Source organism: Nicotiana tabacum, chromosome 20 (assembly GCF_000715075.1).
Source record: "Nicotiana tabacum cultivar K326 chromosome 20, ASM71507v2, whole genome shotgun sequence".
NCBI classification, from domain to species: Eukaryota; Viridiplantae; Streptophyta; class Magnoliopsida; order Solanales; family Solanaceae; genus Nicotiana; species Nicotiana tabacum.
The window spans coordinates 165,044,268-165,069,746 of NC_134099.1; the positions used below are offsets into that span (position 1 = coordinate 165,044,268).

A 25,479-nucleotide genomic window follows, 5' to 3' on the forward strand; every position below is an offset into this window, starting at 1 on the left:
TGTTCGTACTTCAGTAGGTGCAACTCCTTATTCGTTGGTATATGAAACTGAAGCAGTAATACCAGTAGAGGTTGAAATCACGTCCCTCCGGATTGTCGATCTTATTCTCTTCTAATTTTCTTGCAATTTTTCCATTATGAATATTTTCGTAGTTTATTCTTACGTTGTCATGAGTAGCTAAATACTCTAATCTAAGGTTTTGGTGAAACCCTTGGGGATGAACTTGGTTGTTATATTAATATAGTTTAAATTGGTTGTTAATCTCTATTTGTTCATCTACGTTTTGATTGTGGTTAGTTGAAAGGGCCCTCAATTATCCGTTCCTATTTATTATGTATCTTCTTGAGAGAGAGTGCATATTTAGGTAGTTATTTGAACAACATCACTCCCGGAGTATAGACGAGAGTCATAACCGAGGGTTTAGAGCTTGGATTAGAGATAACGATATCTCGGGTGCAATCTAAAAGAACGGTAATGTGAATCTAGCTAGCGTAGCTTGAGAGAGTGCGTCTAGTAAATTATCATAATTGCTTGAGAGAGATTTATGATAGCCGGAGAGTTCTTGATTGATAGAGACAACTAAGGCAACGCTATAAGAAACGTACAACCAAGGAAATCACCAATGGGAGAAACCATTACCTTAGACCTTATTCCAACTGTTTACACATCAAGCATAGTTAATTTTCAGCTGTTAATTATTTTTAGACTTTAGTTGTTAGAAATATCATCAATTGTGAATTACAAAGTTTGGGGAAAATTGATTCTGTGAATTTAGTAAATCAGTCAAAAGTAATTGATAGGTTAATTCTCTGTGGTTCGACTCTGGGCAAAAGTACTCAGATTATATTTGCTATGTCCGTGTGTGTCTTTGTATAAGGCATAGTTTGGCGTTATCAATAATCTATGTATGTATAACCGTGGCAATGAATGCTCCAAACCCCTTATTTCAGTTGTATCAGTTGGAAATAATTAAAATAAATAAATTTAAAATTAGCCCCACAGTAAATTACAACATGCTAATATATCACTGTACATAAATTACTGTACATATATCACTGTACATAAATTCAGTGCCCACAAGAGGGAAAGAAAAAAGAAAAACTCAGTTGAACAACCATATATCACTGTACATAAATTACAACATGCTAATCTCTCTCCATCTTTTTCCATAGATCTTGTATCTTTAGGAACCAATGTCACTGAATTATTGCAAAAGAAATCCCTCTAACTATAACACAATTTACTAACCATTGCATGCATGTAGGCGACCCTCTCTACCTTCATTAGGTAGGGGTCGTACACACTACCCTCCCCTTACCCCACTTGTGGGAATATACTGCATATGTTGTTGTTGTTGCATGCATGTAGGTGACAGATCGACATCGTCTCTAGATTTCTGCTGAAAAAGAAGAAGAATACTTTTGTGATTTATGTGTCAAGTAAATAAGGGAGCAATCTATAATGTAATGATGATCATACATACAAGCTCCACTCGCCAATTTCAAGAAGCGGCGTTCTTCTCTTCTTCGAGTATGGCAGCCTCTCTAAGTGCGACTAGTGCCTCGTTTTCCCTCCCCAATGTGAAAAGAGAAGCAGCTTGCAAATACGATGTGATATGCCAAACAGGAGATATTACCTGTGCTTGTACTGCATCGTTGAGGGCTTCTTGTGGCATATCACTCATGAGATAAGACAGACTCCGATGAGCGTACACAGTTGGTGAAACCATGGTTCCAACTTCAATAAACTGCAAGACCAACCCAAAGTAATTAAATAAAGATATAAGTTCAAAAATAGATAATCCACATTATATGGTACGATGTAGCATAAACATTATGGCGGATTCCAACCTTCGTATAGCATTCAATGGCAGCTCTAAAATCTTTGTTCTTGAAAGCAGCATCACCCTTTTTCTTTGAGTTCAATGTTTCCAGCATCTGATCTGTCCACATCTGAAATGAAAGCTGCAAGCAAGAAAAAAAGTATGGGTTCGCTTTCGAAAACATATAAGCTTGGATATGATCACAATATGAATGATCAACAAGTTGAAACACACGAATCACATGCATGGCGGAGCCAGGATTTGAAGTATGGGTTCGGGATTCTAATCCCTTTAAGTTAATGGGTTCTGAATTAATAATTTATAAATATTTAGTGGATTTTTTAAGATAAATATAGTTTGAACCAAAGTGTAGCCCGACACTCTAGCTCCTCCCGTAGCCCGACACTCTAGCTCCTCCCCAAAGCTACTGGGTTCTGAATTAATAATTTATGTTATCATGCTCAAGTGCACTATATTAAGAAACGGCTTTAGTTCTATAGAATGGGAACAAGTTACAGTAGTTCAGAAAACATGCATTTACAAGACCAGAACATCAGCTCCAAGAATAATAATTGATAGACAAACCTCAGTAGCTGCTCCGTCATCATCTTTGTACCCAAGCGTGTCTAAAATCTCATGGATGGCAGTCAAGTCGGTTTTCAAACAAGCTTCACCAAGTGGAGACAGAGACATAGTTTCGCCATCACGTGATATACCCATCAATACATGAGAGGGAACCTGAAAAACAATTTACTAAAACTTCAATCCAGCTAAATTTTGTCATGTAATAGTCTAATAGATGATTTAAGTCATCTTACTATCAGCCGATGTAGATAAGTGAAATCAAGTTTATGGAAATTAAATGTAATCTAGATGCTTCTCACCAAATTTTAGTTATTGCTTTCACTAATTTTGGATAACTACCGTATTATAGAAGTATTTAGGAAAAAGATATTGCTGGAAGAAAAATGCGTAGGCACAACGCATATAAGGAAGGCACAAACCTCAGCTTCTTTTTGAAGAGGATATAATGCAGCAACTAAGGACTTGAAATCCGGCCGCTCAGGCTCGTATTGAAGACATATTGAAGCAATCCGCACCAATTCAGTTCCGTCATCTGTAGAAAATTGACCTTCCAAGCAAGAATCAGTTAGCATCTCAAGATTCCGGTCTTTTATGAGATCCAGTGCCTGACATAAGCAGATACATATTAGAAGGAACAAGAGCACCGAAAATAATTGTGTTAATTCATGAATGCTTGTATTTTGATAACCATCTTTCATCCTCAGTAATTATTTGATATATTTCACCTAAACTCTTGAAAAATATAAATCACAATATCTTCGGTTTCAGTACACATCTTAAGTAAGATGGAAGCCACCCCAGCCTTTTTAAATTTGATGTCCGATTTTAACAATTTTGCCAAGATTTTGTAGCACACTTATCGTCATGTTTTCTCGTCACGATTAAGTGTGAGCAATATGGTTGTAGGGGTCACTTAATTAAGAAATAAATAAATAAATTTAGCAGGAAAACCATACATGGCTAGGAGGGATGTGTTTTCCACTGAGAAGGTCAAGCAAAAGTGTCCCGAAGCTAAATATCACACTCTCCTGGGTGATTATTCCTACAAAAGTTCAAATAACTGAGTGAACTATAACAAGTTCAATAATTCAAGAAAGGAAAAATGTAATTAACACCATGAATTCAATGAACCCTCCACACTGAATGGATCGCAACAAGGTACACGAACACCATAATGGTCAAAGTGGATCCTTTTTTTTAATAAGTGAAAGTAGCTCATACGAAACATTCCCCTTAATCTTGTAAATAGAAAAGTGTTAACAACTAAAGTGTTACAAAAGCAGAACATCAAGTAGCTCAGCTGGCTGTGGTTGTTTAGAGTGTGAATCATTAGACATGAAAGAACAACTGTGCCTTAAGATAGCCGCGTTTGTTTATTAAGGTAGCTCTTACCCATTCTCAAATATTCAGGAGATGCCAAGTTTGTGCTATAACTTTTTCCATCTCGACTGTTCTTCATCAAAGCAAAACAAGAGAGTCGGGGATCACCATCCTGTGAAATATTCAGAGGAGACCGTAATAGGCATTTGAGTACTTGAATTGTGAAACAAACAATGAAAAGAATGAAGATGTAACAATCAACTTACTTCATCGAAAAATATTCTATAAGCATTAAGATCATGATAAAGAGCAAGCCCTTTGCCTGTAACATGATAAAGAGCACGCCCTGCTCTTGTACAAAACTCAAGAGCCTGTGCAATATACAAGGCCACCCTTAACCGCATTGCCCACTTCATTGGTTGTGTGTCCCCTGAGTTAAGCTCTCACAGATGAGTCGATTGAATTTCATTAATCATTATCGAAGAATATGTTATCTTTTGAAGGAAATTCATGACTTTTCAGTCTTCCTTAAAGCAATTAAATCAAATAGGTATCCCATCATCAAATCTCATTTTCCACTTGCCATAATTTCTCTCTACGTGAAGTTTGGATAAAGCTCATGGTCAGGTTCTACTCTTCAAATTCTTCACAATTACTAACCATGCGAAAAAGTAAAAAAATGGAGAAAAAAAAGGAAAGATACCAAGTTTAACTTTTCCAAATTGATTAACCTCATCTGTTTCTTTGATTTCATTATCATAGTCATTGCTTCCTACTCTCTCTTCTTCCCTCTCTTCTTAAACTAACCCTAGCGGAAAGAGAAAGCAACAGCAATAGCAGACTAGCAATGGCAGTGAATTGGTCTGTGAGCATTTGAATTTGCGGTTAAACAAGAAAAGTGATGATTCTTGTGGACTGTATAAGGAACTCCATGTATGGACATGCAAGCAAGCAAACAAAATCTCGCTTCAGAATCTAAGCAAATATACCTGAGAACAAAATTAGAAACCAAAGGGTAACTCTTTTATAAAGTAAAAGAAATGGGAAGTGGTGTCTGGGCCCAGCTTGTGCGCATCTCAACTATTCCACCGGGTGCCTGCTACCTCCCACCAACACAGGTGCCAAGGTACAAGATAATTGTGCCCACTAAGGCTCACCTAGTATTTTTGGCATGCGCTGGGGTTTGAACCTGAGACCTCACGTTCTCCTCCCATTCATTGACCACTAGACCACACCCTTGTGTGCAAATAGTAAGTCATTCTCTATGATGGATACTAACAGAGAAAACCATAAAAAGGAAACAGTAAGTCAGTCTCTAAAACAGAACAGTGCATGAACCGAAGGCTTTGTTTGGGAATTTCAGAACAAGGTCACATATTGGATCTGCTCTTTTTGTCTGGCTAGAATTGAAAAAGAAAGTCGAGGTGCAGTCTCATCCCGCTTGAAGTTATCAGTTAAGCCAAAAATCCCTTCAAAAATTAGTTCAGCAAATCTAGTATTCAACTATATATCAAACATATTATCAGTACACAAAATATGTTTTACCAAAGAACAAGTGGAGAAAGTAAAAAAATCAAAAGAAATGGTGATACATGTTTATGAGCATGTTTCTCCGTGAGCGAAATAAATCTGAATTTGTTTCACTCCCAGCCCCCCCCCCCAGCCCCCCCACCCCCCACCCGGAGTGAAACCACTCCTGATGTAGGGAAACAAAAGTATCTGTGTGGACGCACTTACAATGAAAAAGATGCTTCGCAAGTGTCTCATTGGGAATGAAGTCTGCAACTAGCAACCTCTCATCACCCTCGCAGCAACAGCCAAGAAGATTCACAAACCTATTGTTGCGGAGTTGACCGACGGCCCTTGCTTCTTCCTGAAATTTCCCATATGAAGAGAGAAAATCAAGTTCGAATCTATAGCTTAACTAAGTTAAGCATTTGTCAGTAGATGAAACACGAGTTAACTACAGGCTACATATATATTCAAAAGAGTGCGAGCACTAAAAAAGCAGAGCTTATGGCATGCATTCATTTCTCTATTTCCATTTTGTTGTTGATGCATCAGGTACATAATATAAGAAGGAACCAATAATTTTTGGAATTGGAACAATGCCAGCCAAACACTTACTAAAAACTGCCGGGTATCAGGCCACGCAGATCTGTTGAAGCGTTTAATAGCAACCGGCCTCTGGTTCTCCAGCTTTCCTTTATAAACAACATTTGGAGCTTTCTCACCATGTTCCGAAACTATATTCTCTACAGCAAATGCAGATGTAGCTATCCTGAGCTGCTCAAATGTAAACTCTCGGAATGCAGGCAAATCGCTAACTTCATCTTTTTCTTCATCTATTTGCAGCATGAAACCAGATAAAAATAGCACGTACATTAAACACTGCAGGAGGAAAGTGCTACAGAAAAGCTTATAATAAAAGATATACATACCAGGATTTTGAGCCTCGTAAATGGGGCCACTCTGTCCTGTCCAGTAATACAAGGCAAATTTAGAACATTCACAGCCCATGATGCTACCAACTGGTTTAAAGCCTTAAGGCCAATGGTAGCTTAGAGCTTGTAGCACAACCCAACTAATCACACCTTCTGCAGCTCCAAAATCTGCAGTTGGCTGCAAGAACCAGACGGTCAATTCAAGTGTATTCCACTTCTTAGAAGCATGGCGGAGCCAGGATTTTCACTAAGGGGATTAAAAATATAAAGAAGTAAATACACGAATAGGTCAAGGGGATTCAACATCTATTATATATACACAAAAATGATTTTTAACCTTATATATATAGTGTAATTTTCCAGCGAAGAGGGCTCAGATGAACCTCCTTCGGCCACTAGCTCTGCCCATGCTTAGAAGATATCCGAGTTATTGAAACTAGAAATAGAAAGATAGTCAAGTTTTAAAGAAGTGCAACAAAATTTTCACCTATTAATAATTCCTTTTGGAATCTCCAAATGCTTCCTCATATACGCAACAGAAACTGTACGACAGCACTTTTTCAAATCCAAAACTCAAAGAACTGCATAGAAATTTCATAGTCAAAGCTGTGTCCCTATGTGTTAAAAAGAAGATATGCAATACCAAACTAGAATATCAATCATTCAAATACATCTCAATAATAAACTAGTAAGAGTCGGCTATATGAATCCTCTATTTCCATTCCACTTTATTCAGGCCAATTTTATTCCAAAATCAGTACAAGACCATGTACATTTTATTAAATCAAGCAAATAGCATAAGGTTCAGAATCAACAAAAAAAGGTACCTTTAGCAGCAATAGGAAACACAAACTTCCTCTGCAAAGCAACCAATTCTGCCCCCACCAAAAAGCTTCCTTTTTCTGAATCAACCAAAAAAGTTCAACACAACCTAAAGTCATATAGGTCAACCCAAGTCAAAATCAAAGCTTAATGCATCAAAAATCCACATGAAAACACACAACCAATAAAAACCCCATATACACATATACATGTATTTATAGATAACTCAAGAAACCCAAGTCAAAAATTATGAAATAGATGAGAAAGAGCAATAAAAATGAATTCTTGATTCTTTTTTCAACCCAAGTCAAAAATTAAAGCTTGAAGCTTAATGCGCCAAACCCCACATACAAAATACTTAAAAAACAAGAACCCATATACATATAGCTGAAGAAATAGATGACAAAAGAGCAATAAAAATGAATTCTTGATTCATTTTTCAACCCAGGTCAAAAATTAAAGCTCCAGGCTTAATGCACCAAACCCCACATACAAAACACAAAACAACAACAACCCATATGCATATATACAAGTATCAATATATAAGTTAAGAAATGGAGAGAAACTAACCCAATAAAAGTTGCTTCTAACAGAGGAGAAGAAAGAGGAAAGAGTCAGCTGCTGAAGTTGAGAATAAGGAGAATAGTAGAGCCACTTAAGATAATATTAATTATTAAAAATTATAAATAAAAATATAATTAATGAAAGTAGTTTAATGAATCTTATACATAATTTAAATAGATCTTAGACAAATCTAAGCTATATATGTATATTTGTATCTATATGTATATCTATATTTATATGTATATATATTGATCCATTCATAGCTTTTTTTCTATATTAGCTAGAAATATGGAAGTGAAAAATTAATTAAACATTAAAAACTATAATAGAAAAAAATAAAAAATACAGAAATACGTAAATTGAGATAATCTATGACTATTTATATTTTGGAGTATGTTAAAATATAAAATAAAATTAAAATTTATTTATGATATTAAAAATTTATTGAGTATAAAAATTAAATAAAGTCAAGCAGCAAAATAAGATCTTACTCAATCTATCTATATTATATTAAAAGGAGAGTAATGAAGCATGAAGTTAAGCCAAGTGGCGTATTGAGAAAAAGCCACTTGGCACTTTTATGAAATCTATTTGTTGGATTCTATTTGTATAACATTGAAAAAAATATTATTCGATATTCTTTTGTATCTTATTATTAATAATCTATATTATATTAAAAAGAGAGTAGTGAAGCATGTGATTAAGCCAAGTGACAAGCTAAAATGAAGCCACTTGGCAATTTTAAGACAACATTAATTATTAAAAATTATAAATAAAAATATAATTAATGAAATTAGTTTAATGAATCTTATACATAATCTAAATAGATCTTAGACAAATCTAAGCTATACATGTATATTTGTATCTATATGTATATCTATATTTATATCTATATATTGATCCACTCATAGCTTTTTTCTATATTAGCTAGAAATATGGAAGTGAAAAATTAATTAAACATTAAAAAACTATAATAAAAAAATAAAAAATACAGAAATACGTAAATTGAGATAATCTATGACTATTTATATTTTGGAGTATGTTAAAATATAAAATAAAATTAAAATTTATTTATGATATTAAAAATTTATTGAGTATAAAAATTAAATAAAGTCAAGCAGCAAAATAAGATCTTACTCAATCTATCTATATTATATTAAAAGGAGAGTAATGAAGCATGAAGTTAAGCCAAGTGGTGTATTGAGAAAAAGGCACTTGGCACTTTTATGAAATCTATTTGTTGGATTCTATTTGTATAACATTGAAAAAAATATTATTTGATATTCTTTTGTATCTAATTATTAATTGGATAAAAAATCTGTTGGGAAAGAAAGATGAAATCGAGCTATCCATGAACATATATTACCATATCTAAATTATATTATATATAAGTTCATGGTTTCCGTCAAAAAATTATTATTTGATGTTCTTTTGTATCTAATTAATAATTGATTTTTTTTTGTGGGAATGAAATATGAAATAGAGTTGTCCGTGAATATATATAACCATATTTGGAGTAATATTACATATGACAAATATTCTGTTGAAATATGAAATTAATACTTTGAGTTAATATGGGTAAGAAAAAAAGGTATGAAATATTCTGCTGACATAAAAATGGAAAGAAAAAATTCTTTCCAAAAACGTGTTATAGACCCAAGTCCAAAAATAAGTAAAAGAAAAAGATCATTGTGACATGACAATATATGATTACTCACACTTGCCATACAAAATTACAGGATCGTCGATTTCTAGTACTATTAAGGATTTCTTTTATGGTAGGCATCCTTTTTCGAGAAAGAATCAATTATAATTTTATTTTGGATCTTACACATTAATTTTAAGTTGAAATAATAAATCTATATTTAGTACAAGCTTTGTATCTGACCTTATTTGCGAACAATATATATTAATATAGGTATCATATACATTACTATAAGTATCTTTAATTAAATTTTGTGTATAATTCAAATATGGTGCGTATCCTTTTTCAAGAAAGAATTAATTAAATAAATATTTTGTCTTACGTCTATATTATGCTAAAAATAGACTGAAAAATTTAAGAAAGAATTAATTAAACTAAAATGTTCTCTTTTTAATGACCAAAGTAGAATCTTTTGGTCGTACATACAAAAAAAAAGACACAATTTTCATTAAGCAGACCAATATACTATAATTATAGGTATCTTTAATTAAATTTTGTGTATAATTCAGTTATGGTAGGTATCTTTTTTTTTAGAAAGAATCAATTAAAATTTTGTTTTGTATCTTACACATTAATTTTAAGTTGAAATAATAATTCTATATTTAGTACAAGTTTTGTATCTGACCTTATTTACGAACAATATACATTATTATAGATATTTTTAATTAAATTTTGTGTATAATTCAGTTATTGTAGGTATTCTTTTTTAAGAGAGAAATAATTAAATAAACATTTTGTATCTTACATCTATATTATATTAAAGGAAATAATATTGAAAAATGAACAAGAGGACAAAGGAAAAAGACAAGAAAAATTAAGGCTTGGTGGTTAACAAATTTTAATTAACCACAAAAAAAATGTTGAAAATTAAAATAAGCCAAAAGCTAAAAAATGAAGATCCATATCATTTTTTGCGCACTCACTCGTACAAATTGATTTACACATACCTTTTTAAAAATTAGGATTTCATATACTTAAAAATTGATTTACTAGATTGTCTTTCCTTCGGAATCTTTATTTAAACAACTTTTGCTTATGTTTGGCTTCTCTACATTACTTAGGGTTTAGCTTCCACACAAACTTCTGCAAAGTATAGCTCCAAACTATAACTATATCAGTGAAATATTAATGTCCAAAATGAGTTGGAATTTAAAGGGCCGTGTTGTTAGATTATGACACATTCCAGATCGCGAGAAACTAAAAAATTCTAATTTAATTGAATTAATTATTCAAGATGAAAAGGTACATACTCTTTTACATGTTATTTTTTTCGAGTTGTGATGTATTTTCTTCAACTTATGCGCCTTACTAACTTAAATTTCTTTTTGAATTTTTTATTTTAGGGAGATCGAATTCATGCAACTATTGGGATTTTCGTACTTTCAATACAAGCATTAGGAAATTATGGTATTAACACTAACATATTAAACTTTATGGTGTAGATCGTTCTTTGTAATTATCCGCGCATCGCGCGGGTACTAATACTAGTACTTATTAATGATTATAGAGAAGATGGATAGAATGAGAAATGTGATTGTACAGATCCCTTTCTCTTTTTAAAATAAGAAAAGTTGTTTAGTACTATCCTAGTTGGTCAATTATGGCTCCCAACTCCATTATCTACTGAATTCTCTTTATCAAACGCAGTCCTTTCATTTTTTTCCTTATAAACTGTTGTCTCTTAGTAGGTCCTTTCATTTGTGGACAAATTATATTGGAATTATAATAATGAAATTAAATAATAACGAAATTATTTAGTAAATAGTACATTTTTATAGTTGTTTGGTTTATTAAATTAAAAATGAGATATATGGGTATAATATAAAATATGTATTTGATTTTATAAATAGGTAAACTTGGATAAAAAAATTATTTTTAATTGTAACATTATCTTTACTTTGGGGGACTTAAGAAGGGCTAATGTGTCATTTGATTGTTTATTTCGAAATTAGTAATTTTTATATTATTATCCCACATTGAGTGTGATATAAAAATAATACCATAATTATAGTATAAAGAATATCGGGTTACCATAATCAAAAGTTCAATCAAACGTGGGATAAGATAATCTTACATTTTATTTCACGATTATTATCCCTTATCTTTGTAATCAAATGACCCCTTCGATTATTATTAATATCATTGTTCGTGATTGTATTGATTTTAAACGCGGCTTAAACTCCAATTTAAGCATATAAATTTTTATTAGACAATTAGTCATAGTCATCCACAGTATTTAAAGATGTCAATGAATTAAGTTATGAGATTAATGTAGCAAAACATAACTCTTCGCTCCAAACCTTCAATTTTATGTAGGAGTATTCTTTGGTTTGATTCCAGATAGTTTAATCTATATAGTTTTCAGACGAAATTATCATTTTTGATTGGCAAAAATGATGAAGCACATCTAATCTAATAATCTGTAGTGGATATCAGGAGGGCTAGAAGCAGGCCTAAGAAGTCTTGGGGGAAGTTATTAGGCGGGACATGGCACAACTGGAACAAACCTCTTATCCTTTCCTAGTTCGCTAGCATTAGTGTTAGCATGATATCCTTTTATTCATAGATTGCTATTACTACCTAGAATTTAACTTACACCAGGCAAAACTCTGATTTTGGATAACTTACACCAGGCAAAACCTGTGAAATGCTAAAAGAACTGGTGGTATCACGAACCAACTGTGTCCACGATAATTTTTGTCGCCATGCAGCACCTCTGGCATAAAGATCCACAGGGCCATCAACATTGTCAGTTGAATCTTCAGCAACTTTACCCAGCTCTTCATGCTGATCTGATACTTTCTCATCTTTCTCGCCAACACATTCAGAGCCAGATTGCATATCACTTGGTTTTTAAGTCAAGATGACTGTGTCCTGCTTGGGACTTGCGCATATACAAATAAACTTTTGATTTAGTAGAACTTCTCTTCATGACAGAGATTCTCTTATTGTTATGTAAAACATCTAATATACACTTCAATTAATTTCCACAGGATCCAAAAGTAATTTCGGAAGACAATGAATGGGAGCCAAAAATAGAGATATCTCAGAAAAGACAATGATAAGGTTGAATTTGACATGAATAACTTATACAACTATGAAATTCATCTCATCCAGTATCGAGAATACATATGTTAATGAGTATCAATGAGGAAATAAATTACAAGAATACACAGATTCTTGAATATATTACAAGCTTTTCATTTGCTGCCGACGTTTTTAACTGAAGAGCTGGAGAACAATGTCTTTTTTGTCCTACGCTCTCCCAACAGCAGAAAGATCCTCATTTGTATTGCACTCTTCAATTCCTTTAGAACTCATTTCTGAGCATATAATTTGTGCCTCTTGCAATCTTCCTTCCTCTCTAAGGCCAGATACTAGCTCATTACAGATATTGGCTACCGGGAGAAGACCATTGTCAAGCATCTCTCTGTACCACATGTATGCGCCAAGAAAATCTTTAAGTTTGCAATGCCCTTCTATCAGAATATTATAAGTTTCATCATTGGGAACAATATTGTTAGCCTTCATCTGATCAATAATATTCTTTGCTTCTTCACATTCTCCCTCTTTCAAATGCACCATAACCAAGCTATTGTACGTCTTCTTGTCAGAAGGAATTCCTCGTTCCACCATCTCTATGTGCATGGCAACTGCCTTTTGAACCTCTCCATGCAGCGCATAGCAATGGATGAGCTCGTTATATACCATTCGGTCGGGAGAAAGATCCATCTCGGCCATTTCTTGAACAATTTTGTCGATCAGCACCAGTTCACTCTTTTCCTTTTTGCACACTCTAATTAGAGGATGAATTGTGTTCATTGTAGGTTTTATGCCAGAGGTTTTCATCTTCTCATACATTTGGAAACACTTTCCAGTGTCCCCTGCATCTGAATATGCAGACAACAAAGAATTGTACATGATAACATCTGGATTTAAACCTTTGAGTAAAATATGCACAACCAAATCCTCGGCTTCTTTGATCATACCCTTTTTGCAAAGCCCATTTAATAGAGTGTTGTATGTAACCAGTGTTGTTTCTATATCACTTTCTACCATCTTCTCGAAACATACAAAAGCATTACTCATAGTTCCTCTCTTACAATGTCCATCTATAAGCATATTATAGACCTGTGCATTTGGTTTAACCCCTCTACTGATCATATCATTTAGGACTACATCAGCTTCAAGAAGCCTACCATCCTTGCACAAAGAATTGATTAGCGAACCATATGTAATAACATTAGGCTTCAATCCATTATCTTCCATCTCCTCAAGAATCTCAAAACACCTCGTGAATTCCCGTTTGCGCCCGTATCCATCAATTAAGATGTTATATGTATGTACATTAGGGGAAACTGGCTTCTCAAGCATTTTCCTTAACCATTCTTTTGCCTCATCCATCATACCCAATTCACAGAATTTCGTGATCAGAGTATTAAATGTGATGCAGCTTGGCTTCACCCCGGAAATTTCCATTTCGTCAATAGTTGAATAAGCCTTCTCCATGTTGCCTTCTTTGCAATAGCCACTCAAAATGGTATTAAACAACACCTCAGTAGGAGAAAGCCCATTTTCCATCAACTTCGTCAAAATCTCTGCAGCCTTATTTGTCTTCCCTTTCTTGCACAAGCCATTCAACAAAACGCTACACGTGTACTCATTCATATGTACCCCTTTCTTAACCGCTTCTTCATACAACGCCAACGAAGAACTAACATCATCACGTCGTGAATGCCCATCGAAAAGTATACTATAAGTAAACCCATCAGGTACAAATCCATAACCCTTCATTTCCTCCACAACGCAATCAGCTTCCTCCATCTTCCCCAACTTACAAAGTCCACTAAGCAATGTATTAAACGTCACAATATTCAGCTCCACATTATCATTCTTCATCTTTTCTCTCAACTTAAAAGCCTCTTCCAACTTCCCCGTTTTACAATACCCATCCATAAGAATATTATAAGTCACCTTACTTGGCGACACTCTTCTCTCAAGCATTTCATCAAACAGTTTCCGGGCTTCCCCAACTCTCCTCTCTTTACACAACCCACCCATCACTACATTATACACAAACTCATTTAAACTCAACTTATCCTTTCTCATACAATTCAACAACTCCAAAGCTTTACCTAAATCCCCCAATTTCACAGCTGATTGAATAGCTTTACCATAACTAAACCTATCAACCCTTATACCCCAACTCACTACATCATCAAACACTTCAAGGGTCACTTTGTAATGTCTCAAACTATTCAAAGATTCAAGAAAAACATTAAAAGCTGATAAAGATGGAAACTTTTTGTCTTCCCTTATCATAAAGTAAAGTTCTTTAGCTTCATTGATGAGTTTTGACTCTGAATAAAGTGATAATAGCAAGTTCGAAAAAATGGGTTTTGTAGGGGAAGGTGAAAAAAGAGTATAGAGTTGTGAAACTGAGTTTTTGTGAATAAGGGTACCCAAGATTGACTTTGCAGTTTCAGTACGATGTTGTTGTAGCAAAATTCGGAGTTTACGAAGCTGTTCTTCGAGGTTTTGGGATGAGGAATTTGTGGGATTTTCATTGGTTTTAGTAGTAGCAGTAGTGATTTGTTGTTCTTGGTATAGAAATGGAGATGAACTGAAGGATTTGATGGAAATAGCAGAAACTAGCTTTGAGGGACGACGAATGGGGAAAAGCTTAGGCATAATGCTGTCATAAACAATGATCGTCGGCTCTGTCATTAGTGGAGTACAGTTGATTAGGGGCGAGTGACAAAAGTAGCCACTTTTAGGACAGATGTTTAAACCATAGCGTAAATTTGTGGAGTGTTTAAAACTTAGTCACTTTGTCCAAGTTTTAAAAGGACTGAAGTTTAAATTTGGTTGTTCAAATTCATATTTTCGCGTTTGAAATTAAACTTTGGCAGTTCATTCAATAATTTTAAATAATATGGTCAAATATGCTCGGGATTCTACTGGGATGGTGTTGTTGTTGTATCGTCAAATATAATTAAAATTTTAAAAAAATAAATAAAATTAAAATATGTTAAACATTGCACTTAAAAACTGAAATATCAAACCAAAATAATTTTTTTTGGATATTCAAATTTTTGTATTTTGATGTTTTAGTTCCGTATTGCTTTTTTATAATTCACAAAAATATTGAGTACAATTAAGATATATTTTAAATATTACTTATAAATTTAAATGATTAAAAATTTTCGAATAAGAGGTTACAAGCATAAAAATATACTAGATTTCAAGAATAAAACATTTATATTTATTAAAGACTATTAAAGGATAATAAGCAAGACATTAATTTAATTATTAAGCTAATAAAAAATTATATGATAGTATAATAAAATTAAATATTACAATAACTATAAGAAAAGAACAAAAAAATGCATAAAAATAATGTGATAAATAAGACATATTTGACTTTAAAATAAAAAGAAAGTGATAGTAAGAATTTTATTAAAATAATATTATCTAATGTGCTCAAACAAGACAAATCACAATATGACATGTTTAGTATTCTTTAATATTGACAGCGAAACGAAATGCAAGTGCTCAAACAAGACAGATCACAATATGACATGTTTAGTATTCTTTAATATTGACAGGGAAACGAAATACAATTACTAAAATTAAGGGTTATGCTACTACAAATATATATATAAAAAATAGATTGTCCGCTACGAGATTTGAACAATAATTTCGTATCCTGCTTCATAATTAATATCTAATGTTATATAATTTTTATCTCAGAGGTTTATATTTAAGGTTATTCGCACATGATTCAAATAACCTACATCACAATTTGACATAATTTTTATCCGCGCATTGCGCGGGTACTAATACTAGTTATTTTAAAAGGAGAGTAGTGAGGCATGCGGTTAAACCAAGTGGCAGGGCTAATATTTTTGCTGCTTTTAGCTGTCGTTTGGAATTAGGAATAAAGAAATATAATTCAAGATACAACGTGATATACTGATATTTTGCTATTTTGTGTTTGATTGAATTATCTCATCTAAGTGTAATTTTAGAATTAATTGTTATATAACTAACAATTTTGATTATATATTCAATATGGCATTGTTAGTAATAATAAAGATGTGCTTCTCATAAAACTGGATTATACTTTTTTTTTTGTTTCCCACCCCATATTTGATATTTATGCCTTAGGTTACGTCTCCTACAGTCATTTGTGTAATAATTAGCAAATTAAATCATTAATTACACTTGAAATATGTCATTTTCAACTTTTCATACTTCTTTCTTAGGTTAATCTTTCACACTAAACACTAAAATGATTAGGCTAATTGTTCACCTAAGAAGCGCTTATAGACACGAGCTTGATGTATTTTTAAGTAGTGCAAAATGTGTTTGATTGGGTACGCTTTGAATACAACAAGAGACTAAAGATGTACTAAATACATAAAAATGAGAGGAAGGAAACAGTGTTGCGAACGTCGTGCATCCACCTTGCTAACTCTGATGACTCCGCGTCTTGCTAACTCTGATGACTCCGGGTCTGAGCAACCAACACCCGCTACCGGGTTACGAAATACCTGAATCTGCACACGAGGTGCAAGGAGTAATGTGAGTACTCCAACCCAGTAAGTAATAAGAGTAAATAAAGACTGGGCAGTAGGAAACAATGAATCCACATTTATGTTAAACTCAATAAGCACAACATGCTTCCAACTCATAATACGAGTCAATCGTCTCATTTAAAATCCAACTTTTGATAAAAATCATTTAAAAATACCTACCAACAATTTCAGTATGGGTTCAATATCATTTGTAATAAAAGAGATGAAAACCATAATCGGCCCATCGGGCAAAATATAGTTCGTAAACAGCCCCTCGGGCAAAACATAGTTTGTAAACAGCCCCTCGGGCAAAACATGAGTCATAAACACCTCGTAACAAGAAAAATCTCAGTGGAAGTAACAAAAGCCAAATCAGTGATTTAATTCTAAATATTTCATAAACCCCAACTTAAATAAAAGTGGTTTTAAACATTTAATCAACGTTTTCGACAAAGGTTCAGTATAAAGATGAGTGAAAGCAGTAAATAAATCAACATATTCGATAGAAACTCACTTAAAGAGGAGTAAAAATCAATAAGTTCATAAACAGGCCCCTCGGGCAAAGCATCACCCGTGTGTATGTATATATCTATCGCCCCTCGGGCTAGCCTCTCAGTCACTCGTGACTCAACTCTTACCAATCAGCGCTCATACTCAGCACTCACGCTCAATAGGCACCATATATCGCTGCGGCGTGCAGCCCGATCCATATATCGTTGCGGCGTGCATCCCGATCCATATATATAGTCGACTGCGCTCACTGGGGGTGTGCAGACTCCGAAGGGGCTCCTACAGTCCAAGCGCTATATCGTTGCGGCGTGCAGCCCGATCCAATATATCGCTGCGGCGTGCAGCCCGATCCATATACATATATACATATATATTGTTGCGGCTTGCAGCCCGATCCATAAATATATAATCCTCACAACCAGGCCTCGACCTCTCTCAGTAATCAGCCTCACAATCAGACCCTCAGTCTATCTCAGTCATCAGCCTTACGATCACTCGGACCATCAGTAAAACATGGAACTTAGCCCAAACAGTTTTCACTTTTTTAAGAAATAAAGTGATAAAACCATATTTCAATAATAAACAAGTGAAACATGACTGATGATATGCTTTCAAAACAAATGGAGTGAGAAAAAATAGTGAAAGTGCCCCTAAGGGTCTCAGCAGGTTGGGACAATGCCCCAAACATGGTGTACAACCCAAAAATATAATGTCAGTCTCTAGAACATGGAATATCATAAGATTTTAAATCAAATACGCGACTTAACAGTCGTACGGGGACGGACTAAGTCACAACCCCCAATGGTGCACAACTCCATGCTCGTCATCTAACGTGTACGTCACCTCAAAGTAACACAACGATGTGTAATCCGGGGTTTCAAACCCTTAGGACAGTATTTACAATCATTACTTACCTCGATCCGATCCAAACTCTAGCCCGCGATGCCTTTTCCCTCACGAATCGACTTCCCGATGCTCCAAAGCTAGTCACAATCAGTACATGATCATTAAAATATGCAAAGGGAACGAAGCTCACTCGAAAATATCTAATTTACATCAAACATCCCGAAATTGCTCAAACCCGGCACCCGGGCACACGTTCTCGGAATCCGACAAAATTAGCATCAAAGGAAATCCTCATCCTCTCACGAGTCTATACATATCAAGAACATCAAAATCGCACATCTAATGGCCCTTCAAATCCCAATTTTACACTCTTCAAATTCAAGCCGTAATTCCTCAATTTTAGGCTTAATTTCCATGATTAATAAGGTAGAATTCACACAAGAATCAAGTATTGAGTTCAAAAATCTTACATCCAGGTGTTATATCTTGAATCTCTCTCCAAATCCCCTCAAGAAGCTCCAAAATCGCGGACAAGGGCTAAACATTCTGCCCAGGCTTTAAAAGCCTTCTTCGCGAACGCGGGATGATCATCGCGTTTGCGATGAAACCAGCCATCCAAAAATTTCTCTATGCGTTCCGGCACTAGCCTCGCGAACGCGATACACACTTGATACTAAACTACGCGAACACGGCCCAATGCTCGTGAACGCGATGAATAACTTGACCTTAAACCCAGATGACCACTTTCCTTCTATGCGAACACGGCATGAGTCACGTGAACGCGATGCACAAGACTCCAGCCCTTCGCGTATGCGTAGCCTTCATCGCGATCGCAAAGACCAATTCTTCAACCTCACCAGCTAACCCTTCTGAACGCGAAGGCCAATTTTCCTGAAATCCTTCAGTAGTTTTCTGCAACTTTTCAAAACAAGAAATGGTCCGATTGACCACCCGAAACTCACCCAAGGCCCTCGGGACCTCATCCAAACATACTAACATATCCCATAACCTCATTCAAACTTGTTCCAACCTTCGAAACGCTCAAAACAACATCAAAATACCAAATTTGCATCGGATTCAAGCTTAAGAATTCCAAAACCTTCTAAATTACGCTTTCAATCAAAAACCCGACCAAACCAAGTTCGAATGACCTGAAATTTCGCACACACATCCCAAATGACACAACGGAATTACTGCAACTTCCAGAATTTTATTCTGACCTCTATATCAAAATCTCACCTATCAACCGGAAAATGTCAAATTCTCAATTTCGCCAATTCAAGCCTAAACCTTCCACAGACCTCCAAAATACATTCCGATCACGCTCCTAAGTCCCAAATCACCTAATGGAGCTAATCAAATCATAAAAATTCCAATCCGAGATCATATACAAACAAGTCAACTCTTGGTCAAACCTTTCAAATTTCAAGCTTCAAACTGAGAACTGTTCTTCCAAATTCATTCTGATTACGCTGAAAACCAAAACCAACGATTTACATAAGTCATAATATATCACACGGGGCACGTCATGCCCGAGAACTGGCGAGCAAAGTGCAAAAGCTCAAACGACCGGCCGGGTCGTTACATCTTTATACGTGACTTGCTTATCCAGAAAAAGAAAAGTATATTTTATATCCTAAAAATTTGGAAAAGAATTCAATAATTTGATTGGAATTCAAATATGTTTAAGCAATAATTTGGGATAAAATATGTAAACAAGCCTCATCATGAACTTAGGTCTTATCGTCACATAAACTATTTAAAATAAAATTAATTTATAGTGGTTCAAGATAAAGATAAATTTCAATGGACTTAATTACTAGTTTATATCTCTGACTCCTCAAGTTCTTGTATCCCATGAATACTTGGAGAAGGAGATAAAAAAAATAATAAGAACAGAATAAAAATAGAATTAAAACCAAAAAAGAGCTACGAAGTACAAATTAAATATGTAATATTATATTATTGTGTGTCCACACCAATGCCAAAATTTGAACGTGGGTGGCATCTACTCTATATGATTAAACAATTAAAAATTTATACAAAAAAATCTGTTTTTACTTGGCAAGAGTATGGGTGCATGTGCCCCATGTTTTCTAGTATAGATACGCCCCGAGGTTATGGTTTTGGGCCGAGCAAGCACTCCTTATGCAAGCATTAGGGTAAATTATCTATGTCATATACTTTGGACCATGCATGAATGCAAGATACCTTGATCACCGGGCTGCCCTGAACCCCAGATCTAATTTAATTAAAGGTGGAGAGATACTATATGTGTGTTCTACTACCACCACAACACTGTTGACTGCGCAATTCAACTACACAGGTAAAATATACACAGTCTCTCTCTCTAAATCCTGTTTCTCTTCTTCTTTCTCTATGGATCCCTACAATGTATTTTCTCAATTTTATTCGAATATATTTGTGTTTCCATATCTTCTGCCTTCTGAAAATATTGCACTTTGCTTAATATACTTTTTTCGTTTACAATTTCCAATTTTTTTTCCGTCTTAGGGTTTATTGGAAACAGACTCTCTACACAATAAGCGTAGGATTTGCGTACACACTACCCTACCCACTCCCCACTCGTAGGATTTTACTAGGTTAGTTGTTGTTGTTGTTGTTTAATAACTTGATTATGTAAACTGAATGGAAAAAAGAGTTTGAATTTATGAAAGCTTCTATGAAAAAGAACACGCGCACACACAGAGAGAGTCATATAAAAAGGTTGAAAAGAGAGAATTGTGATTATTACTGAATAAAAATGTGATCTTTTTTTCATATGGTTCAAAGACTTGGCTTTGGTTATAAGATTAAACTGAATAAAAACGTGATTTGCTTTACTATATTATTGATTCCATTTCACATTCTTTAGTATATTTGTTGTTTTTTATGCAAAACATGACTGTCTGAAATTCTGAAACTTGCTGCAAAGAAGTATCTGAGAAGACAGTAATGTGAATCTACCCCTCCAAAACACACACACACACACTCTCACTCTAATTCAGTCTATGTTGTGCGGACTCTCCAAATATGTTGTCGCACCCGTGTCGGATCCTTCAAAAATGCACTACCTTTGGAGGATCCGATACGCACCTGTTAGTATTTTCGTAGAGTCCGAGCAACATAGAATTCAGATATATATAAAGGGTGAAAAAAGAGAAATGTGATTAAACTGAATAAAAATCTGGATTTTTTTTCCTCTTGGTGTTTGCTCTCACATGCTCTTCCCTATTATTTCTCATATGGTCCAAAGACTTGATGGTTATGAGTTTAATCTGAATAAAAATGTGAGCTTTTAAACTATATTGTTGATTCAAATTGGCATTTTTTTAGTATATTTGTTTTTCTTTATGCAACACATGATAGGTTTCATTATATGTTAATGTTAACTTTCTGTTTATATGTTGAATTGCAGGCAAAATAGTGACCTTTCAGTTTCTGTAGTTTTCTTGTGAAAGCTGTTATTTTGGTGAGAGTTGTTAGTTTGGTGAAAGGTTGTTATTTTGAAGTTCTTTGTAAACACTAATGAAATATGGGGTTGAAGCTATTCGAGGGTAATGATGATGACATCGAGAAGTTGGACAAGATCGAGATCAATGAGGAATTTGCCCGTCGATACGAGCATAATAAGAAGAGAGAGGACTTGCAAAGGCTGGAAGAGCTGAAGAAGAAAGGCCTCGTCGATGACTCTAACAAGGAAGACTCCTCTGAAGACGACGAAGAAGAAGAAGAGGAGGAGTATTTGAACCCTTCGAGTAATTTAAAGTTCATTGATGCTTTTCTTAAGATAAAGAAAGGTGATCCAATTTTGAATAATTAAGATGCTAAGTTATTCAATTCTGAATCTAAATCTGAAACAAATTCTGAGTCGAAGGAGAAGTCTAAGGACGAGAAGAAAAAGAAAAAGCCGAAGTACTTGAAGGATGTAGTTTTTAAGCATTTGATGGAGGAGGGTCCGGAGTTTGGAGATAAAGAAGACGACGAAAAAGAAGATGAGAAGAAAGTCAAGACATATTTTGAGGAGCAAGAGGATTTGAGAAAGGAATTTTTGAATGCTGATAAGGAGGATGATGAGGACTTGTTTAAGTTGAAAGTAAATGAGAAAAGAGGGGATGAGTTAGGTGATGACGCGGAGGTCCCTATGGAGTTGCTAAGAAATGGGATGAGGCTTTTGGGGAGGATGACAAGTTTTTAAAGGATTATTTGAGGAATGGGATGTGGAGGAGGTGGAGTTTTCGAAGGATGAGGAGGAGATTGAGAGGCAAGAGGATTACGAGAGAGATTTTAATTTTAGATTTGAGGAAAATGGGGGTGATCAAGTGTGGGGACATTCGAGGAAAGTGGAGGGATCGGTGAGAAAGAAGGCGAACGCAAGGAAGTTGCAGAGGGAGAGAAAGGAAGAGAGGATGGTTCAAGCGGAAGAGGAAAGAAAAGAGGAGTTGAAACGATTAAAGAACTTGAAGAAGAAAAAGATGAAGGAGAAGCTTGAGAAGATTAAGGAGACTGCCGGGATGGGAGAGGACGAGGTATGCTTGTTTGATGTCGATGATTTGGAGGAGGAATTTGATCTGGATGATCATGACAGAAAGATGAACAAGGCTTACGACGATGCCTACTATGAGGCAAATTATATGGATCCTGAATTTGGAAGTGATAAGGATGAAGATGATGTCGAACTTGAGAAGCCAGAATTTAACAAGGAAGATGAATTACTTAGATACAATGTGGATGAACCTCGTGATGATGATGATGCGGCTGAAGAAGGTAAGCGGACGAAGAAGAAGAGAAAGCGGCCTAGTACAAGAATGAAGATAGTCAAAGAACAACTAATGGAAGAGTATTACAAGTTGGACTATGAGGATACTATTGGTGACATGAAGACAAGATTCAAGTATAGGCCGGTTAAGGCGAAGAGATTTGGGCTAACACCAGAGGAGTTGTTAACAATTGAGGATAAAGATTTAAACCAGTATGTCTCTTTGAAGAAGTTAGTACCTTATAGAGAAAAGGAATGGAAAGTGAAAAAGACACTTAAAGGAAAAATATCAGATGTGGCAAAAGCTGAAAAGAAGCCTAAGTTTGATAACAAGGAAAAATTTGCTGGTGAAACAGATGGTGCAAGCAAACAATCGAGGCGAAGTAGGTGGTGAAAGAAAAAAGCTGAGTATAAGTTATCTGCAGCAAGGCTTAAGGCATATTCAGATAACACATCAGAGTCAAAGAGTAAAAAGAAGTAGCAGGCAGTTAATGAGGAGCAGCTCTGTATAACATGTTAATAGTTATAATGAGAAGCATATTATTTGTTTCAGATTGTAATTCTGTCAATAGATTAAGGTTTAGTCTATCCTGAAGTCTGGGAACAACTTGTTTAGTAACGTTTAAATGTCAATATTGATGATTTCCATCTCATTAAAGAAGTATTAGGCATGTGCCTAATAAAAGTTCCTTTGGTTTGGTAGTCAACCTTGTTGACTTGGTTTGGTTAGGTAGCCAACCTTGTTGAATTAGTTTGGTTTGGTAGCCGACCTTGTTGAATTTCTTTGGTTTGGTAGCCAACTTTGTTGAATTATGAAAAGTGTGTGTAAATTGTCAAATATTGTAGGCTTTAGAGAGTAAAGCTTTGGCTATAAAAGGAGAGCTTCAACTCTCATTTCTTCACACCAACAAAGAGAGAAAGAAAGAGTGATGTTTCACAGACAGGGTATAAGAAAATAGTCTGTGAGGAAAATATAGAGTGAGCGATATTGTAGTGAGGTGGAAATATCAAAAGAGGGTTATTTCTTTTGAGTGTTGTAGTGGTCTTTGGAGTATTTTACTCGGACCTACAAAGTGTAAAATTCCTTACTATAGTGATATCAGTTGTTCCTCTCGGGGCCGTGGTTTTTACCTTATTAAAAGGGTTTTCCATGTAAAATTCTTGATGTCGTTGTTACTCTTTTATTTTTGTTAATTACCGTATCTCGGTGCTACATTATTATTCCGCTTTTATTACCGTGAATATTATTTCTGTGGGGGTTTATTTCCAACAACTGGTATCAGAGCACAGGTTCTGCTCGTTCACTAAAATACCATTCACTATCAGTAGTACTATACTCGGTGAAAAATAAAAATGTCCGGAGTAAAGTACGAGGTAGCAAAATTCAACGGAGATAACAATTTCTCAACATGGCAAAGAAGGATGAGGGATCTGCTCATCCAACAAGGATTACACAAGGTACTAGATGCTGATGCCAAAACACCTGATTCCCTGAAAGCTGGGGATTGGGATGACTTGGATGAAAGAGCTGCTAGTGCAATCAAGTTACACTTATCAGATGATATAGTAAATAACATCATTGATGAAGACACTGCACGTGGAATTTGGACAAGGTTGGAAAGCCTATACATGTCTAAAACGCTGACAAATAAATTGTACCTGAAGAAGCAGTTATATGCCCTACACATGGGTGAATGTATGAATTTTTTGTCACATTTAAATGTGTTTAACGGATTAATCACACAGCTTTCCAACCTCGGAGTGAAAATCGAGGAAGAAGATAAAGCCATCTTGCTATTGAACTCGTTGCCATCTTCGTACGATAATTTGGCAACAACCATCCTGCACGGTAACACTACTATTGAGTTGAAAGATGTCACATCGGCTCTTTTACTCAATGATAAGATGAGAAAGAGGCCTGAAAATCAAGGACATGCTCTCATCACAAAAGGTAGAGACAGGAGTTATCAAAGGAGTTCGAACAACTATGGTAGATCCGGAGCTCGTGGGAAGTCAAAGAACCGATCCAAATCAAGAGCCAGAAATTGCTACAACTGTGATCAACCAGGTCACTTCAAAAGAGATTGCCCAAATCCAAGGAAGGGCAAAGGTGAAACCAGTGGCCAGAAGAATGACGACAACACAACCGCCATGGTGCAAAATAATGATAATGTTGTCCTCTTTATAAATGAGGAAGAGGAATGCATGCACCTGTTAGGTCCAGAGTCGGAATGGGTGGTTGACACAACAACATCTTACCATGCCACACCGGTAAGAGATCTTTTTTACAGATATGTAGCAGGTGATTTCAGCACAGTGAGAATGGGTAACACAAGTTACTCAAAGATTGCGGGGATTGGTGACATTTGTATCAAGATAAATGCCGGATGCACATTGGTTCTAAATGATGTGCGGCATGTACCTGATTTGCGGATGAACTTGATCTCGGGAATTGCTTTAGACCGAGATAGATACGAGAGCTATTTTGCAAATCAAAAGTGGAGACTCACTAAGGGATCATT

At 35.0% G+C, this 25,479-nt stretch overlaps 2 protein-coding genes and 1 pseudogene across 12 annotated transcripts; 1 reads left to right on the top strand and 2 right to left on the bottom strand.

The window, feature by feature from the left end:
* Positions 1–1,002: 1,002 nt before the first annotated feature.
* Positions 1,003–7,700, bottom strand: LOC107798439 (serine/threonine-protein kinase BSK7). Of its 11 annotated transcripts, none has more exons than XM_075241131.1 (14): positions 7,564–7,700; positions 6,999–7,073; positions 6,659–6,752; positions 6,169–6,339; positions 5,855–6,072; positions 5,465–5,600; positions 3,994–4,157; positions 3,800–3,899; positions 3,364–3,449; positions 2,827–3,012; positions 2,408–2,560; positions 1,851–1,964; positions 1,484–1,747; positions 1,003–1,399 (listed from the first exon to the last, which is right to left on the bottom strand). In XM_075241131.1, the coding sequence occupies exons 4-13, from the start codon at positions 6,245–6,247 to the stop codon at positions 1,502–1,504; spliced, it is 1,482 nt and encodes a 493-aa protein (XP_075097232.1). In that variant the 5' UTR covers positions 6,248–6,339; positions 6,659–6,752; positions 6,999–7,073; positions 7,564–7,700; the 3' UTR covers positions 1,003–1,399; positions 1,484–1,501. The 11 variants fall into 11 exon arrangements, with proteins under 11 accessions (XP_075097232.1, XP_075097231.1, XP_016476918.1 ...); XM_075241130.1 differs by having other exon boundaries at positions 1,003–1,396; positions 6,169–6,349; XM_016621432.2 differs by having other exon boundaries at positions 6,169–6,349.
* A 4,611-nt stretch (positions 7,701–12,311) lies between these two features.
* LOC107798438 (uncharacterized) lies at positions 12,312–15,025 on the bottom strand. The gene has a single exon (XM_016621430.2). It carries the CDS (start codon positions 14,987–14,989, stop codon positions 12,518–12,520), a length of 2,472 nt encoding a protein of 823 aa, XP_016476916.2. The 5' UTR covers positions 14,990–15,025; the 3' UTR covers positions 12,312–12,517.
* Positions 15,026–20,281: 5,256 nt separating this feature from the next.
* LOC107788583 (uncharacterized) lies at positions 20,282–24,203 on the top strand (annotated as a pseudogene).
* Positions 24,204–25,479: the final 1,276 nt, after the last annotated feature.

What these genes read in the sequence shown, in the direction of transcription:
- LOC107798438 (XM_016621430.2), bottom strand. Translation starts at nt 14,989, where the DNA reads ATGACAGAGCCGACGATCATTGTTTATGACAGCATTATGCCTAAGCTT.
- LOC107798439 (XM_016621436.2), bottom strand. Translation starts at nt 6,247, where the DNA reads ATGGGCTGTGAATGTTCTAAATTTGCCTTGTATTACTGGACAGGACAG. An exon ending in AACACATCCCTCCTAGCCAT is followed by an intron (nt 3,013 to 3,363) that starts GTATGGTTTTCC and finishes TGCTTATGTCAG; the next exon opens with GCACTGGATCTCATAAAAGA. An exon ending in CCATTGAATGCTATACGAAG is followed by an intron (nt 1,748 to 1,850) that starts GTTGGAATCCGC and finishes TTGGTCTTGCAG; the next exon opens with TTTATTGAAGTTGGAACCAT.